Below are 17,095 nucleotides of genomic sequence, written 5' to 3'. Positions count from 1 at the left end.
AAGAGTAAAAGAAATTTATAGTCTGGCCCTTTTCAAGGTGGAGAGATTGATTAAGGATTAGAGTTGCCTTCAAAACAGGCAGATTAGGGTAATTTTATCTCTAAAATGAAAATTATTAGTTGGGCAATGGTGGTACATGCTTTTAATCACAACACTCAGGGGTGTGTGAGTGGGGGGGGGGAGAGAGATGCAGGTGCATCTCTGTAAGTTCAAGGCTAGCCTGGTCTACAAAGTGAGTTGTTACAAGCATGTTTTCCTGACAGCCTGGTCCCACAGCCACACCAGCCCCAAATAACAAACAGAGACACTGTATTAGATATAAAGCTGTTGGCCAGTTACTAACTAGCATTTCTTATTGGCTAGCTCTGTCTTAAATATTTATCCATTTCTATCAATCTAAGTATTTCCACATGGTCTTATCTTACTGGTGAGAGGGTCTGGAGTTCTGCTCTCTCGGTCCTACATGTTGACTCTCCTCCCTACTACTTCCTGCATCCTCCTTGTCTCCTAGTCCTGTCTATCTTGCTTTATTCATTAACCAATAAGAGAAACATATTTACAGAATGACATCTCCCATCAGTGAGTTCCAGGACTCTGACTCAAAACAACAACCAAAAAAAGAAAAACAAAAACAAAAACAAAAAACAAAAAACAAAAAAAACCCAACCAACCAAACAAAAACCTCAAAACCAAACCAAAACAAAAAAGGTATTAATGTTAAGAAACATTATTTATATTACATACAAATGTCTATGTGTGAGGCCAAAAAAACAAAAACACCAAAACAACAACAAAAAACCCATCAGTACAACAGCGAGAACTCTAGAGGAAATTACAAGTAATTAAGTAGAATGTAAATCTTTAAGTAGACTTATTCAAGTTGAGGTGAAAGGAAGCAGTTAAAAATAATTAGGGACATGCGTTCGTCAGTGAGACAGAGAAGATAATAGGAAAAGCAGAAGCAGAGAAAGATGAAGGTGAATTCTTCCATAAGAAATCGGGAAAAGAGAAGAAAACAGTGATGCTCTTCGGGTAATGAGGCGTGGGAAGGAAAGGACCCTGTCCCCAGGCCTACCTTAGGGTTCTTAGGCCGATTCTAATTGCTCTGTCTCCAGCTGATCTAGCCATTTGAGGGTTTGAGATATGTGCCCTGGAGGCTCTGCCCTTGTCCCCAGCTCTGCAGCCAGCCCCCACCCTTTCCTGTCCTGGCTCTTACACTGAACACCGTTTCCTGGGCCAATGGGAGAAGCCTCTGTGAGGCACAGATGAGACCATCTAGTACCTATCTAAACTGGGAATGCACAGCTTTCTGACCCCAGAGAGGTCACACAAACAGGTCACAGTGGCCAGGTCCCAAGCCATATTCAGAATCTGTGTTGGTGTTGAAGTAGAGACTCATTAATAAAGCCATTAAGAAACAGACAGCAAAGTTCACAGGATTTTATTGTAAACAGAGGTCATCAATCTGAAACACGTTATAGCTCTATTTTTGTGTGGCATAGCTTGTGACTTTTGCCCCTCTTACATCATTCAGAAGATCACACTGATTTGAGTGGTCTCCCCTTCAAGTTTAATACAGTAATTCTAACCCCTTAGAAAACACTCATCCAAACCAGGTAGAAACTCTTCCTTCCATCACCTAAACTATCACACGAAGTTTATTTTGCTTCTGTTACAATGCAAAAAAAGTTGCCAATAAAGCATATTTTAAAAGATTGCAGACGATGGCTGGCAGCCCTGCTTTGGGTTATGCATTTCCCCCTCTGTCCACTGGACAGCCTCTAAGGAATCTTATGTTTGTTTCTTCTATCTCTTTGCATTGATATCCACCTCTAAAACTTTGTCCTTACTTAAATAAATGTGTGTCTCTTTTCCTCTTGCATCTACTTCCCTCAAGGCTGCTAGGGCATGATCTCTGTGTGGTATGTTTCAACAGGAGAAATGAACACATGAGCAGGAGCCCGCCCTCTGGTGGCCATCTGGGGCAGTGTGGTTTCGCTGTGCTCCAAGAGAACATGATCTCGCTTGGCTTTACAGGAGCCTCCAGGTCAGTGTGCTGCCTAGGGTGGGTGTACCCGCAGTGCATTCTAAAATGCCATCCCCAGTTACCACTGGCTTCACAGAGCATCAGGTTGTGCTCTCACAACAGAGTGCTCAATGGAGTCTATCAAAACACAAGTGTTTCTCAAGGAAATGTAAGAATACATTTGTTTATGAATTGTATTAAGTAAATAATATTTAGTAATATAGTCTTCTGTGGTTTGAGTAAAAATATTTATTTAAAGAAATTCTCAAAACAGATTTTTTAAAAAGAACATGTAATAAATGTACAATTTAAAAATACATTGAACATGGAAATGAGAATTCTAAACATGATTTTTCTGAGCATTTTTAGTTATTAAATAATACTTGAATATATCCAAAGGCATAAATCACTTTCTTTATATCTAAAACCTGCACTTAGTGTCAGGTCTCAAGTCAATTCATACCCCAGCCTGAGTTCACAATCTATAAGGTATTCAGTTTCTCCATTTGATAGAATTGTGACAATATCAAACAGAAATTGTTTTATATATTGATGTTCTTATCCACACAGTTCTAAATGACCATGACAGAATACAATTGTCCTTCTGTGTAGCTAGGTCCATGATACCTCCCTGCTGTCTACTTTACAGCTATGTATTCTGGGTCCCTGATCCCATGTATCTTAGTATACCAGAAACTTCCTTTCAAATGAAGTATAAAATGACTAAGAATCAACTGGCTTGAGGGCTGTAAGTTAAAATGAGACAATGAGATGAGGAACAGAGATAAAGTTTTATACCTAGCTAAAATAACCTGCGTCATCTCCTGCATTAGCACCCTTTATCCTAATGTATACTAGTTTCTAGGCACAGTATACTTCTGAAGGGTGATGCTGGTATGGAACACTGGAGGGAGAAATGCACCAGGGCAGCAGGACCTATTGAGGCCTAGCCTCCCCCTTTCCACTGACGATCTTCAGGGCCTAAGGAAATCTATACTGGCCTCTCTATAACTCATTCAGGTGCTCCCATGGGGAAAGCAGACCAAGCAGATCTGTCTGTCGAATGAAAGCTTAGAACTGGCTCAAGATAGTTTAAAATCTAACAGTGATTGGTCATGTTTTGCTAACAGGTTAGTATTTTAACTAGAGTAGCACATGTTCCACTTTTACACATTAGGAAAATTAGAATTAGGCTTTTTCCATCTTTTGAGAATTTTAAATAATTGAAAATTGAGTGTAGAGTATAAAAGGCAGAAATACATTTGGAATCAGGTTCATCTAGTTTAGAATTTGTACTTGAATTCCAACCCCGAGTCCGCCCTTTACTATGTGGTATGGGGCAGGTTCCTTAACTTCTTTGACTTGCAGTTTCCTGATGGGTGAAGCTGGGATTGAAGCACTTGCTGAGAGTGGTGCAGTGTGAATTAGAGCGAGTAAGGGCTCGAAGCCCAGCCAGTGCTGGAGAAGAGGCCCAGTGATGACAGCTACTATTACCGCACACCAGTGAGGACTGGGATTGGGTTTTAATGTAACACATTGCAGATACTTACATGTATCATTATTTCAAGTAAACATTCCATGACAGAGTATTTTCTTTAGTGCAAAACTAAGGACACACAGTTTCTTACAAGCTCATATATGGAAAATTCTTCAATGACTTGTCTGTGAAAATGTGACTTCAGGTTAATACAGTAAAAAATCTGTGCCTTCCCCTTTAAAAGGCAAAAGACAAGAGCACAGACAGTGATGCTGTATCCTCCAAACATCTCTAGTGGATCTCTCCCTATTGGACATAACCAAAGGCTTACTTACAATGAGTCTTAACTCTTCAGCCCTTTGTCCTTTAGATAAGAGATATTATGTTAAAACACTTCAAGGATTACTTTTGATTTTATTAATTTCTCATGGTTATTTTAGAGAACTGTCATTTTAGTATCAGTGCAACTTAATAAAGCATATTAGAGTTTAGGCACTCAAAAATCCCTTAACTATGGAGAGTACATAATAGATACAGTGGTGCTCTCCAGTTCAAATACATATTATTGCAAACTCTGTAAAACATGGTTCACATGCATTCTTAAAAGGAAAAGGTCAAGTTGAGATTGGAACATATTGACCCCTGGGGATGGAACTTCTAATGAGTGTTTCCACAAGGGTTGTCTGCCACCTGGCAGCCCATGTTGTGGCTTGTTACTTGCACTTTGAAGAGCGTGCCATCTGCACACATGCAGAGCTTGTAGCGCACCCAGTCACCACTCCCCAACTGGTCCCCACTGGAGGAACTGGGCAGGCGTGTTGGGCTGACCATCACAGTTCCATTGAGGATGATGCTGTTTTCCTACAAGGACAGTAATATGGTTTAGTTACCTCCACAGAATGGGCATAGAAGGAAGTTATTAAACTAGACTAAACTTATGAAATATTAATGGGAAAAGGCAGCAGCGAGAGACTAAACTCATGATCAAAACAACCGTGGCCATCACAAAACCAAACACCACAAGGACTCGAAAGGTGACCCCTCGTTTAAGTCAGCCCCTACTGTGAGTCAACAAACCTGCAACAGAGCTTGCAAACACTAGTCAAAGTCACATCCCTCGACAATATGGCTGATGGTGACAACCTCGAATAATTTCCATTTTTTGACTCCAGGAAATCTTTAGTCACTGACCAATATTGGTATTGGGAGGGGTATTCTTCTCTTATAGGAAACTAATTTTAGTGAATAGAAATTCAACTAAAGATTAAAACTGTAGTTTATTAGTTCAGGCTTTCAAAAAAACTGAAGACTTCTTTAAAATCACAGCTACAGACTCATTTTTATACTGTAGGCTTTTAAGACCTGTGTGTGTGTGTGTGTGTGTGTGTGTGTGTGTGTGTGTGTGTGTGTGCACATGGAGATCAGAGGTTGAAAATATGTGTCTTTGTAAATGGATCTCTAGCATACTTTTTGTAATGAGGTCTCTTTCACTGAAACTGGAGCCCAGTAAGCAGGCTAGACTGTCTGATCCACACCTGCCTTATTTGTGTGCTAGGGCTTCTGAACTCAGGTCCACATGCTTGTTTGGAGGCTCTTCGCCAATTGAACCATCTCAAACTCCCAAGACCCGTCCTTTTGAGGGACCAGTAAGTTTCTACTTCTTTCCTTCCTCCACTCTCCCTTTCTTCACATTTAGCAAATAGTTACTAAATACTGTTATGTGCCAGACTCCATCCTAGGTGCTGGGGGTATGACAGCAGACAAATGTGTAACTGGGATGCCCCATTCAGTGAAATTAGGCAGACAATAAACTAAAAACCAAGGAAGTTTATATGGCATCAGGTGGGATAAACACTACAAGGAAAGACAATCAGGGCAAGTAGAGGGAGGGTGGTTGAAGACTGGCTTTGCACGAGGTGACCAGAGAAGGTCTCCCTGGTAAGGTCACATTCCAACAGAAATGAACAAGTGAGAAGCATGTAGGTCCCTGGGAAGGGCACTCTAGGTGAGGACACACCGACTGAGAGGCCCGCGGTGAAGATGTAAGGAGCCCAGTGTAGATGAAGCACAGAGACTAAGAGGAGGGGGCAGCAGCAGGATGTGAGACACTGAAGTGACGAGGGACCAGACCAGTGAGACTAGGGAATAGACTTAGGGTTTTACTTGAAAGTAGAAGGGAAGCCCATTTAAAGGGTGAAAGATAAGTGGCAGAATCATTTAGAAAGGTCCTTGGGAGCAGGAGCTGTGGCACGTATCTCAGCATTCTGATCCAGCCAGCGCTTGAGAGGCAGTAGGATTTGAGTTCAGGTCAGCCTGGGGTCTAGTGGGACCCTGTCTCATTAAAAATGTCAACTGCTACTGGCTTCTGGGTAGAGAAGTGGCTACATGTCCACCAAACAGCTAAGGGAGCCAACAGATTGTTCCAACAGTTGGGCAGTGCAATAGTCTCAGCACAGATGCTACGGTGGGTGGTGAGAGGCAGCAGGCACTGCAGCGGCTCTGCAGGTGGGACTGGACTATGCCAGTGGCTGTTGGGCGGGATCACTCATAGAATTGCATGTTTCGGGAGGACCCAGGGTCTGGAGATTTTACACATGTGGGACTTAGCTGCCTACAGATGTGGAAGAGAGGTAGGGAAGCAGGCAGCTGGATAAGGATCCCAATTCAGAGGAAGGCTCAAGACAGCTTGCAGCATGGAAGCCGTCACTTTAGAGAGGGGCTTAAAGCAATGGGAGTTGGTGGTAAAGTGGCAGGAATGGCTACTGCTATGTGGCTTTTGTCTGAAACGCTTGCAGCAGAACCATTTCATATTTCTGAGTTTATTTTACTTATTATGGAAATCTGTCAAACATCCACGTTTTCAGAATAAAGTGTTCAATGCTATTCTGAAATAAAAGTTCAAAGCATCCATTTCAAATTTTGTTTCCATGCTGCCATCTTGTGGTCGTTTAATTTTACTTTCTTGAAAATATAACAGGGATCAATACATGGTAGAATAGGGTGACTAAAGTTGTATTTGTATATTTGCAAATAGTTCAGAGAGATAATTTTGAATGTTCCTAATCTAAGAAGTGGTAGAGGTCTGAGATAATGTGCATGTTAATTACTCAAATATGATCATGTACACATGTATCAAAATGTACAATGTACCCCATAAATATGCATAATATATGTCAGTTAAAAATAAAAGTGAAAAATAAAATTTAAAAGGTACTTTAGTAAAATTATTTCTAATAATCAGCTTACATGCTCTAAATCTAACTATGGATATCATCTGATTTACAAAGCTGAGTATCTTTTCAATACTAGAAACTAGTAGACAGAATATTTCAGACTATTAAGATGTGTCACATCGACAAGGCAGAATGTTGTGAGGATTTATCTGATGGTCAGAACGAAAGATATGGTAACTTAGGCATGTTCTATATATAGAGGGCTCAGACATCACTTCTCTGATCTTTAGTGGCAACTGCAATCTGTAGCCCTGGCTGCTCATCATTCCTCAGAGAGCTCCCTACCACAGTGGGAAACTCCTCAAGGGCGATATGATACCTCTGGCAGGAGTTAGAGTTCAGTTCATCTTTATCATCCAGTGATAGGACCGGGCACTTCAGGGAAAAAACTGCTAAAGTGAGACACTTACTTTTCTTCCTCAAGTTTATTATTTCTAAGAATTATAAAACTGATTTTTTTTTTGAAAGGGGAAAATGAATGATTTCTATGCCCTAAGACTTAAGATCACTTTTGTCATGTGATCCTTGGTAACACACATTTCCTTAGCCCTATGTAAGTGCACTGAGCAAGGTACCCAGAGGCTTGTGGAATAACTCCATTCTGGCCTGAACTATAAGCTGATAAGAAGGGTGCAGACTATGCCTCCTCAGTATGAATAGGAGGCCGGCTGAAACTCAGGTTAAGTCTGTGAAGCTGAAGCAAATGACACAGTGAAGTCAGAGTCTCCCTCACAGCTAGGAGATATCACATAAAAACATGTGTTCCCATTCACTTACTGTTCTCGTCATGGCCTTTGATTACAAAACTTGGAGTGGATAGTAATAATCCTTGATTAAACAACAGCTACTTCAGGGGATATATGTTTTGATCTCTTAGAATTCTCTATCAGAAGACTTGTTTGGGTTTTGTTTTTCTGCTTTTAAAATAATATAAAAAATACAAACAAGAGAAGTAAAAATGAAATTATCTGTTATTCTATCACTCCTAGCTAAATATTGTCAATATTTTACTACATCCTTTCAAATTTTATAAACATGCACATGTTAGGAAAGAAATGAGATAATAATTTTACAAATTATTTTATAACTTTCTTTCATTTTACAATCCCTTTGGAACATCTTGTCATGACAAAAATAAATTTCAGTAATTATGTATTACTCTACATGTAATTATATACTATTCAAAATAATTATCTTAAATTTACACACAAAATAATACTCACAGCCTTTAATTCCACATTACCCCCCATGTGAAATTCAATGGTTTTGCCCATGATGAACACGCCTTCATTACCACGAACAATCGCACGCCCATCAACTTTGATATTTAAATCACTGGTAGTATTGCTGGTAATCTAAAAGTGAAAACACACACTGAAAGGGGTTTGTCGGTTAAGGTGAGTTTCAACTATGGGCTAAAAGGGCAGTTTTATAATTGTGGGAATTAACATAAAGAGAGGAGTTACTAGCACTCACACAGGCTAAGGACAGGGCTAGAAACAGCCCTTGGATGGCCTGGGGATCACATTTTCATGCAGCCTAAACCCTCCCCTAGGGAGTAGTTGCAGACAAGCTGCACTGGTGACGCTGGGAGAGTAAACCATACCCTTTCAGTGGACGCCTTCTGAACATTCAAACTTTTCACTCCACTTGGCAGATGAAACTCATGAGTTTCATAGTCTGTGCTGAATAAGATATTTTGTGTCCTTGGGTCAAAAAACTGCATTCCAATGTCACTGGTGATAGACGTTTTGTTCTTTTCTACACTCAGCTTGGTTGTTCCTTGCTGAAAAACAATCTTCAGAAAAATGCTTTATTGTGAGCATGTTTTCAAAGAATATACAAAGTTCACGAAGACTCTTATTTTTAAGAACCCTACAAAACAGTAAGGTTAAAAAACTAAAATGATGGTAAGAGCCAAACTTTAAATTCTTGTAACTGCACCTGCCCCTTAAGACTGGATAACACATGACTTTAAAATGAAGGGGAAAATTAAAAATTGTGCACTCCTTTGCTGCCGCATGACCCATACAAACACACAGGTCACAGGGAACATAGCTGGGATCTAAGATGGCCAGTGTGTAGGTAAGGAAACACCCTTGAGGGCCATTCAGTTAAAAGCCTGTGTTTTAGCAGCCACTGGGCCCCGTGTGCCACTGAGTAGCATTTCTTTTCCTGATCCTAAGAATCTGGACTTTCCAACCTGGGAAGGAGCTTTTACAATGGCTTTATCACTGGAAGAGCAAACAGTGACCTGCATACTTACACTAATTACACCAGTCAGTGCTTCTCTTGAGGGAGGGGAAACCTCTAGAATATCAAGTACCTAACTCTAGTGAGACTATAAAGTTCACCGTTACTGACAGTTGGGTATTTATGAATATGGATGAGTTTGTGCATTTTAACAAGAGGATAGTACTTTCTAGCAGTCAACTGTAGGTTTTCATGAGCACTGTAGTTCACGCCTGTCCACATCCACACACTTTCTTTAGTGGGGAAACTTACTGGCTGGTTGTTGCCAGTGATGACCAGGTTTTCATTCCTCCGTCCTCCCACAGTGCTCTTATAGAGCGGGTGGATGACACCCATGTCAGACACTTGCTTGAATCGCAACAGACCGCTTTCATGGAACTCCATGCTGTCACAGCCATTTGGCCCAATGCGAATCACAGCCCAGATGACAAGTGTAACCTGAAAGAGAGACAAGACCACTGTCACTAAGCACACACTAGCCACACCTGGAAGCAGACAGGGGCCATCATGTCCACGTGTGAGGCCTCTGGACATGTATAATTGGCGAGATGAATGCACTAGCTGGTGGTCTGCTTTTGTATTCATCCTACACAACACACTTTCCCCTCTCTAGAAACTTTTGAATATTTTCTTTATTTCCAGTTTGCTTAAATTTTACAATGATAGCATGATCTTTCTGTATCTCTTTCTCTCCTTCTGCTGCCCTATCTTTTAAAATATATCACACAGAACCCAAAATGCTTTCAATTTTTCCAGAGAATTTGCTTTTCTCTTTTTCCCTCCCTCCCTCCCTCCCTTCCTCCCTCCCTCCCTTCTCTTCCTCTTCCTCCTCTTCTTCCTCTCTCTCTCTCTCTCTCTCTCTCTCTCTCTCTCTCTCTCTCTCTCTCTCTCTCTCTCTCTCTCTCTCTCTTTGTCTTTTTTCCTTGACAGGGTCTCACTCTGTAGCCCTGGCTGTCCTAGAATTCACCATATGGACCAGGATGGCCTTGAACTCACAGAAATTCACCTGCTTCTGCCTCCTGAGTGCTGGGACTAAAGGAATGCATCATGACAGTGGGCTTTAGAGAATTTTCTTAATTCATTTTATTAGATTCCTGTCCTTCAATGCTTTCTCTGTTCTCCCTTTCAGAATCTCCTTTTATTAGAAAGATCCAATATTGATGCTTTGATTTTGTAGAACTCTATGGAAGAACTTTAATTTTTCCAATACCTGCGCACATACCCATGTATATGTATATTTACTTTTAAAAAGATTTACTTTATATTATGTGTATGGGTGTTCTGCCTGCATACCACATGCATGCAGTGCCCTCAGAGGCCAGAAGAGGGCATCACATCTTCTAGAACTGTATTGTTGTAAGCTGCCATATGGGAGCTACAAACCAAACTCTGGACCTCTGCAAGAACAGACAGTGCTCTTAAGTGCTGAGCCATCTCTCCAGCCACATATGTAAATATCTATTTCTTCTTCATTATTTAATTGCACCATTTGAAATGCCATGTTATTTTTGTTTCATGGAATATCATCTTTCTCAGAAGAAGCTGATTTTAGTTTCAGGGAATTCTTTTTGTTGTTATTTTCTGAGACAGGGTCTCATTCAATCCAGGCTGGCCTCTCACACTATATAGTCAAGGCTGGCCTTGAACTCCAGATCTTCCTGCCTCCACTTCCCAAGTATTGGGTTTACAGGTGAGTACTGCCATGGCTTTGTGGGTGTTGTTTTCTGCCATTCATTGCATTTTCTCTATCTCCCTGCGTTTCTGCTTCTCCTGTGGTGAGTATTTTGATCTCTATCAGTTTTCAATTATTACAGTTACCTCACAAATCCCGTCCCTGGCCCACTACATAGAAAACAGCACAGTGGCAAAAAGTTCAGAGAGAATTCAAGTGGCCATTTAGCCTGCCTCTTCAGTACCTCCTATGGCATTCACCACCACAGCAGACTCATAAAGGATCCCGTGTGGGGTGAACCTCCTGACCTACAGGTTTCTTAGTGGGAAGTGTTCTTTTTACTAGCCCTGTCAAATGTCACTGTTGTGTTACATTCTTTCTCTGGATGCTTTAACTCTCCAGAGAGGGGTTCTCCATCTCTAGCCTGCTTCCAGGTAGCTGGAGGTAGAGGATGAAGATAAAGGAATGTGGGAAGTGAGCCTCTGAACTCAGTGTTAGGCTGCCCTGTTCTCAGGATACACAAACACAGGTTAGCTGTGGTTAGAATTGGTTAGCTGCTGGCTGGGAAGTGAGATGCAGGGAATTTCACTAACCTCAGGCTTTTCACACAATTTCAATTCCTGTCTTGACTCTGATTAGTAACATACTGTCCTTCTAACTTTGGGTTCTGCAAGGCATTTTACTGATACAGGTTGTATTCTTCTCTTACACAGACACACAGACAGGTCTAGCTTTCCCTTCTGGTGAGTTACCTGCTATTCTTCCTCCTCTTTTGTCTTCATAAGTTACGCCTTAGGATTTTGGTCACTTCTCACTCCCTTCAAATACATCTATGTTTCCTGACACTGTTACTTTGGGTGAGTTTTTTAGAGAAGAGGACAGAAATGTCTTAATTCTGCCATCTTTGCCAGGAATATCCAATAAAGCAAATGCATAAGGCACAATAAATTCAGAACGCACACTCCCAGTAAAGCTATTTATGGTACCTTCTTTAAAGGTACCTTCTTTAAAGCATGTTCCAGCCCTTCCCTTGGTGAGGGATTAGACACAAGTTTTGGAAGTACATGGAGTACAAAAGAGTGCTCAAGAGCATGGGGGCAGGGAATCAATGAAACTCTGAAAACATAGTATCATTCATTTCTAACCACCAGAGTTATAATCTCACATTAAAAAGCCCCTTCCTCAAAACAGTAACTACCCTGGGAAGGACAGGGCCAGGGCTCAGCACCTCAGTGAGAATGGGCCGGGCAGAGTCCTCAGATCTTGACATTGGGAACTGAGGCATAAAGTGTCATCAAAGTATTTATGTTTTATAATCAATATGTGGGAAACACTGGGTGAAACTGTTTCTGTAGGAGAGAAAAGGGCAATAAGGTCACAGTGAAGTTCTCTTCCGCTGAATTTACATGGCCTTTACTAAAGACGATTCCTTTAGAGAGGCAACCCAGCAATATTTTTCTAGATGAGATTAGTATGTGGATATTACCTTACTGGGTTTTTTTCCAATTGTCTTCACATACTTTTATGGGATGGAGAGAGAAGCCTGTTCAGTTCTTTATGTTAAAGCACTAACTAAAGTTCAATAGGAGATAAAACACATATAGAAAAGCAGAGGACAAGACCATTCTAAAACACAGTACACAAGCAAAATCCATGCTCTTGCTGAAAAAGAAAATTCCCCGAGGTAAGTTAAGAGAGAATACTCTGCCCTACACACTCACGAGTAGATTGATGACAGCCAGGATAAACAGGAGGATAATCACACAGATGGCTAAGTTGCCTTTTCTCCCTCTCAACCCGGTTTTATGGAGACGATCTTCATCAATAGGAATATATCCAGCTTTAAAGTTGCTGTTGTGCTCTTTGTTAATGTTCCTTCGCTCCACAGCCTTCTCCCGCATGGACTTCCTCACAGGCCCATTGGAACTTTGCTAAAAACAAAACAGAATGGAACAGCTATAGTCTCTGTTGGTGCATTTATTAAATTCATACTCATAATTAAGAAAGCTGAACTGGCTGTTGATGGATGTTCCATGAATACGTTGCAAGTCAGGTTGAATAGTGGATGTCAAGGTTACTGTCATATAGCCATGTTTGCTCTGCTTTCAGTCATCCTACTGACAACATGGGTACAGCTCACTTCTGGGCAGCATTGGCACGCACACACACACACACACACACACACACACACACACGCACGCACACACACATTACAGTGGGTACTCTTATTTTTACTAATGACTGATTAAATTTTTACTTAAATATTTTCATTTACATGAAAAGAATTTGGAGTGATTGGCAGAGATTGCTACTTATAACTCAACCAATTAAAGCCTATATTATTCTAGATCAGCAATTTTCCAAGTGTTCAGGGGGCAATTATATGTGTATATATGTTTGAAAGGGGATGTCAACTGGACTCTTTTCAAGCTCTGAAATGTCAGACACAATTTTAAAATAACAATAATACTTGTCTTTTACTCTCCCACTCTTTTGAATGAATAGTGGTGTTTCCAGAGGCCATGTGACCATTTACGATAACATGATTGTTCTAAGAGTTCATGAAATGCTTGCTTGGGCATTCCTATGTTTTCATAATTTCTCAGTTTTAATTTCTAATATGGTAAATATCAACAGGTATTTAAGTGTGTAAATAGAATCTAGGATCAGAAAACTTGATAACTTCTGACTTGACTACAGCTAGGTGACATTAAGCAATCATGTAATACGAACACAGGACCAGTAGATATGGGCACTGCCAAATTTCCACATTTTCTCAGAGTTCTGAGATAATTCACTCATTGTAGAAGGCACATACTAAGAACGGTATGCTTAAACAATATCACAATAAGTAGGAACATAAGGTAGGGGGACATGAACCTTATCTCATAAAGTATTACAACACCTGCATTGTGTGTTACATGACATGCATACTCTGTATGTTTGGGTGCCAAAATCAGCAGTCTAGGCAATGCATGTTCAGAGTTCAAATGCAGGAGGAGTTGGGACACTCTGGAGTTGCTAGGAAACTGGGAGGAGCAGGTGGGTCAGGTCTGGTAACCCCGGGAGAAGGAAGGGTGGAAAGTCGAGCCAGGTTGAGACAGTTTGTAGCAGACTCCAGGCTTTGGGAGTCACTGGAGGATTCTCAGCAGGTGTTTCAGCATGCTAAATGTTAAAGAACACTTGAGAGAGGTAAGCAGGCTCCTTCAGATAATGTAGGAATGGAGGTTTGAGGTAATGAGGGAATGAACTAAGGTGGGAGAAATATGCAAATGAAGGGAAAAATGAAGCGAGAGATGTGGTAAACAACAAAGCATCACTATCTGAAAGACTTTCTCTTGGGGACAGTGGGGACTACTGAGGTTATGTTGCTGCTGCTGGTGGTGGGGGGGAGCTTCCTCTTTCTCCTCTTCCCCTTCCCTCCCTCCTCTTCCTCCTCCTAGTCTTCTTTTTCCTCCTCTCCCTGCTCCTCTTCCCCCTCCAGTCTTCCTCTCCTCTTCTTCTGCATTTCTTTACTGAGAGAGAGAGAGAGAGAGAGAGAGAGAGGAGAGAGAGAGAGAGAGAGAGAGAGAGAGAGAGAGAGAGAGAGAGAACACATGCATCATGATATGTGTGTGGAGATCAGAGGACAACTTTTGGGAGTCGGTTCTCTGGACTGAACTTAGGAACTCTGTGGCTAGCACCCTTATCCTCCAAGTCATCTTGTTAGTCCCTACTGAAGACATTTACAGGGAAGCAAAGTCACGCCCCAGGTGAGAAGGACTGGGATAGAAGAGCAGGAGAAGATGTCACCACATTTCCTTGGCTTTGGAGATGAAGCTGGGGGAGAAATTTTAAGTGGCAGAACTGTCAGGACCCAGTGACTGTGTCACAGAGGCGTCTACAATGACTTCCAAACAGAATACACCACATAATTTGTGGGACCCTAAGCACAAAAGCAAATATTCCTGTTCATATATAAAGTTGAGGACAGCAGATCCCTAAGCCCAAAGCTCTGTTCAGTCAGCCTGCTCTGGTTAGGGTAGCTACAGATGACTGTAGCCTTTTAATGGTCAGAACAGACCCCTAGAGCATCAAGATGCATTCACAGACCAACAAAGACTCCTCTGACGCAGAAGCTGATTTAGTTAAGGGGTAAACTAGGAAACCGAGAGATGGCTTCAGTCCCAATAGCTCACGTTGTCTCCTTACACTTGTTCCTTTACAGTTTGTTGTGAATCTGCACTTACCTATTGTTACAGCTGACTGGTCCATGTTTGTTTAGCCATTTGACTCTTAGGTGAAAGCAGATTTCATGTCTATTTTTTCTACCCCTTAGAACAAGTCCTCCCGGAACATATGCCTAACAGGTCTCTAAAATGTTAGCCACCTGAAAAAAATAGTTCCCAAAGCAATTGAATATTAGCAACTTCACTTGTTTTTTTTTTTTTTTTTTCAATGATGTTGAAGAATGGGACTTTTAAAGGGAAACTATCTTTTTTTTGTGGCAAACAATAGTAAAGAAGTGACTACAAAACTTGTCTTTATTATAATGCCACTCTGGCAACTACATGTTTGGGTATGCATTCACACATTACACACACACACACACACACACACACACACACACACACACACGTATGTGCATGCTAAAGTACAGCTTGGTATTTGAGGGGAAGCCTTTAAAACTTTTCTAGGCTCACAACGAGGACCAGGGAATATTTGGTAATGCATTTCTTAAAAGTAATCTTAAACCCATTGGACCCGGGTCAGTTTTATAGGCGACTGAATCTCCTAGAAACCAAAGTGGGAGGGGAAAGCTGGGCTGTGTGCACATCGGGCATGGCAGAAACAAGACCTGGCCACGATCCACACCAGGCAACAGCTGACCACGACTTGGCTGGTGTCGGCAGCCTCCCGGCCCCAGTTGATGTTATTTTTATCCTCATGGTTGCTAGCTGCGGAGAGGAACGTCCAGGCGCAGGCCGGTGACCCGTGTCACTCCCGCCGAGGGACAGCTCCCCTCACCGGCCTGGAGCGGCTGTCTGGGTTCCCGCCTGGCCTTCGCCAGCATCTTGGCTGCGGACAGCTCCCGCCCTGCCGCCCCGCCCCGCCCGCCCCGCCCTGCCGCCCTGCCCGGCCCTCGCCCCTCGTCCCCGCCCTCCGTCGGGACGACCCGGCCATCGCGCTCCCCAAGCCTCGGCCTCAGCAGGCTCACAAACCTGCTCTGTCGCCGCCGCTGCCGCCGCCGCTGCCGCCATCTTGGCTCGCCGCAGCCCGCGCTTGCGCTCTGGCACGGGGGTGGGGGTGGGGCTCACACCCTCGCTAGCCACGCCCTGCCACGCCCCCGAAAGGATTCCAGAGTGGGCAAGGAGTCTGCAGACTCAGATCCAGGGAGGTGGGTCACTTGCGACTGTGAGACGCTGCGGGTTGGATGGGCGTGGCAGGCTCTGGGGCGTCCTCAAATTCCTTGGAAAGGATGCCCTCAAAGTCCAAAACATGCTTTTCCCTTCCACACGCTTCCCATCGTCGAATGCTGTACCATCCCAAGCTGCGACACCCTGAGAGGGAGAGGGGCGTCAACGGGAGTACTTGTGGGCAAGGTTTGGGTGCAGACCCGGGGAACAGAAGTTAGGCAGTTGAATTAAACCTGTCCTCCAGGAAGACTGTGGTCAAGTCTGTCACTCTTTCTTTGAGGCATTAGAGGCAGATTGTCTGTCCATACAGTGTTGTATTAGATCCTTAGGAACCTAACTATTGACACACAGTGAGCACCAGACAGGCATTCGAAGGTGCAGGTAACAGTTGGTGCATATTCGTTGCTCTGTGCTCTAATAATCCATTAAGCTGGAAGAAAAAAAATACTAAAGAGTAAGTAGCATCCAATGTCCAAGAACTGAACTGTTCTTCTGGTCATTAATAGCTTCTAGAAAGTACTATGCCACTCCTCCCAGGGCGGGGGCGGTGCTCAGCTCAGCTTCCTTTCCCAGGAGCTGGGTCATTTTGTCTTTGTAACCAGTCCATCGCTGTTCCACCTATATCTGATGGCAGTGAAGTTTGAATAGACACTCTGTCACATAATGTCTTCTAACCCTTTTCCCTCTTTGTGTCTGATTTGGGGCTGCACCTCTGTGGTTATTTGTTTGTTCATGTCTTCCTTCCCAACTATTGAAGCCACCTGGCTCTATCTCCATAACATACCTACATTTTAGGCAGAAAGACCATAAACACAACGAAAAGGTTTGGGAATTAGCAGTGTCTGTGTAATAGCTTGGCTCTTGTCCTCTTTTATCAACTTTGACAACACGGCTTTCAACTGGCCCTGGGTTCCTGTGCTTCTCCTTTAACTGTACTCAGAAGGTCTTTTCCTTTTTCTCTGACAGACATACTCGTTTGTATCCCCAAGAACCTATCAAATGTCACATTCTCTTTGGAGCTTTTTGAAGCTCTAGTCA

The 17,095-nt window shown here is 42.5% G+C and overlaps 2 protein-coding genes across 2 annotated transcripts in view; both read right to left on the bottom strand.

The window, feature by feature from the left end:
• The window catches only part of Ociad2 (OCIA domain containing 2), an 844,164-nt gene that overhangs the window by 303,064 nt on the left and 524,005 nt on the right, over window positions 1-17,095 (bottom strand). The gene's annotated exons all lie outside the window — the stretch shown is intronic.
• Window positions 2,253-15,941, bottom strand: Sgcb (sarcoglycan beta). Its single transcript, XM_051198361.1, has 6 exons — window positions 15,863-15,941; window positions 12,383-12,592; window positions 9,242-9,427; window positions 8,343-8,534; window positions 7,960-8,091; window positions 2,253-4,364 (listed from the first exon to the last, which is right to left on the bottom strand). The coding sequence occupies exons 1-6, from the start codon at window positions 15,899-15,901 to the stop codon at window positions 4,161-4,163; spliced, it is 963 nt and encodes a 320-aa protein (XP_051054318.1). The 5' UTR covers window positions 15,902-15,941; the 3' UTR covers window positions 2,253-4,160.

Source organism: Phodopus roborovskii, unplaced genomic scaffold (genome assembly GCF_943737965.1).
Source record: "Phodopus roborovskii unplaced genomic scaffold, PHOROB, whole genome shotgun sequence".
NCBI classification, from domain to species: Eukaryota; Metazoa; Chordata; class Mammalia; order Rodentia; family Cricetidae; genus Phodopus; species Phodopus roborovskii.
This window is presented reverse-complemented; position numbering and strand designations above follow the sequence as displayed.

Coding starts and splice junctions, on each gene's coding strand:
- Sgcb (XM_051198361.1), bottom strand. CDS start 15,901: ATGGCGGCAGCGGCGGCGGCAGCGGCGGCGACAGAGCAG. Junction 9,428..12,382: donor TGGCTGTCATCAATCTACTC/GTGAGTGTGTAG, acceptor TCTCTCTTTCAG/GTTACACTTGTCATCTGGGC. Junction 8,535..9,241: donor TCACTGGCAACAACCAGCCA/GTAAGTTTCCCC, acceptor ATTTTTCTGAAG/ATTGTTTTTCAGCAAGGAAC.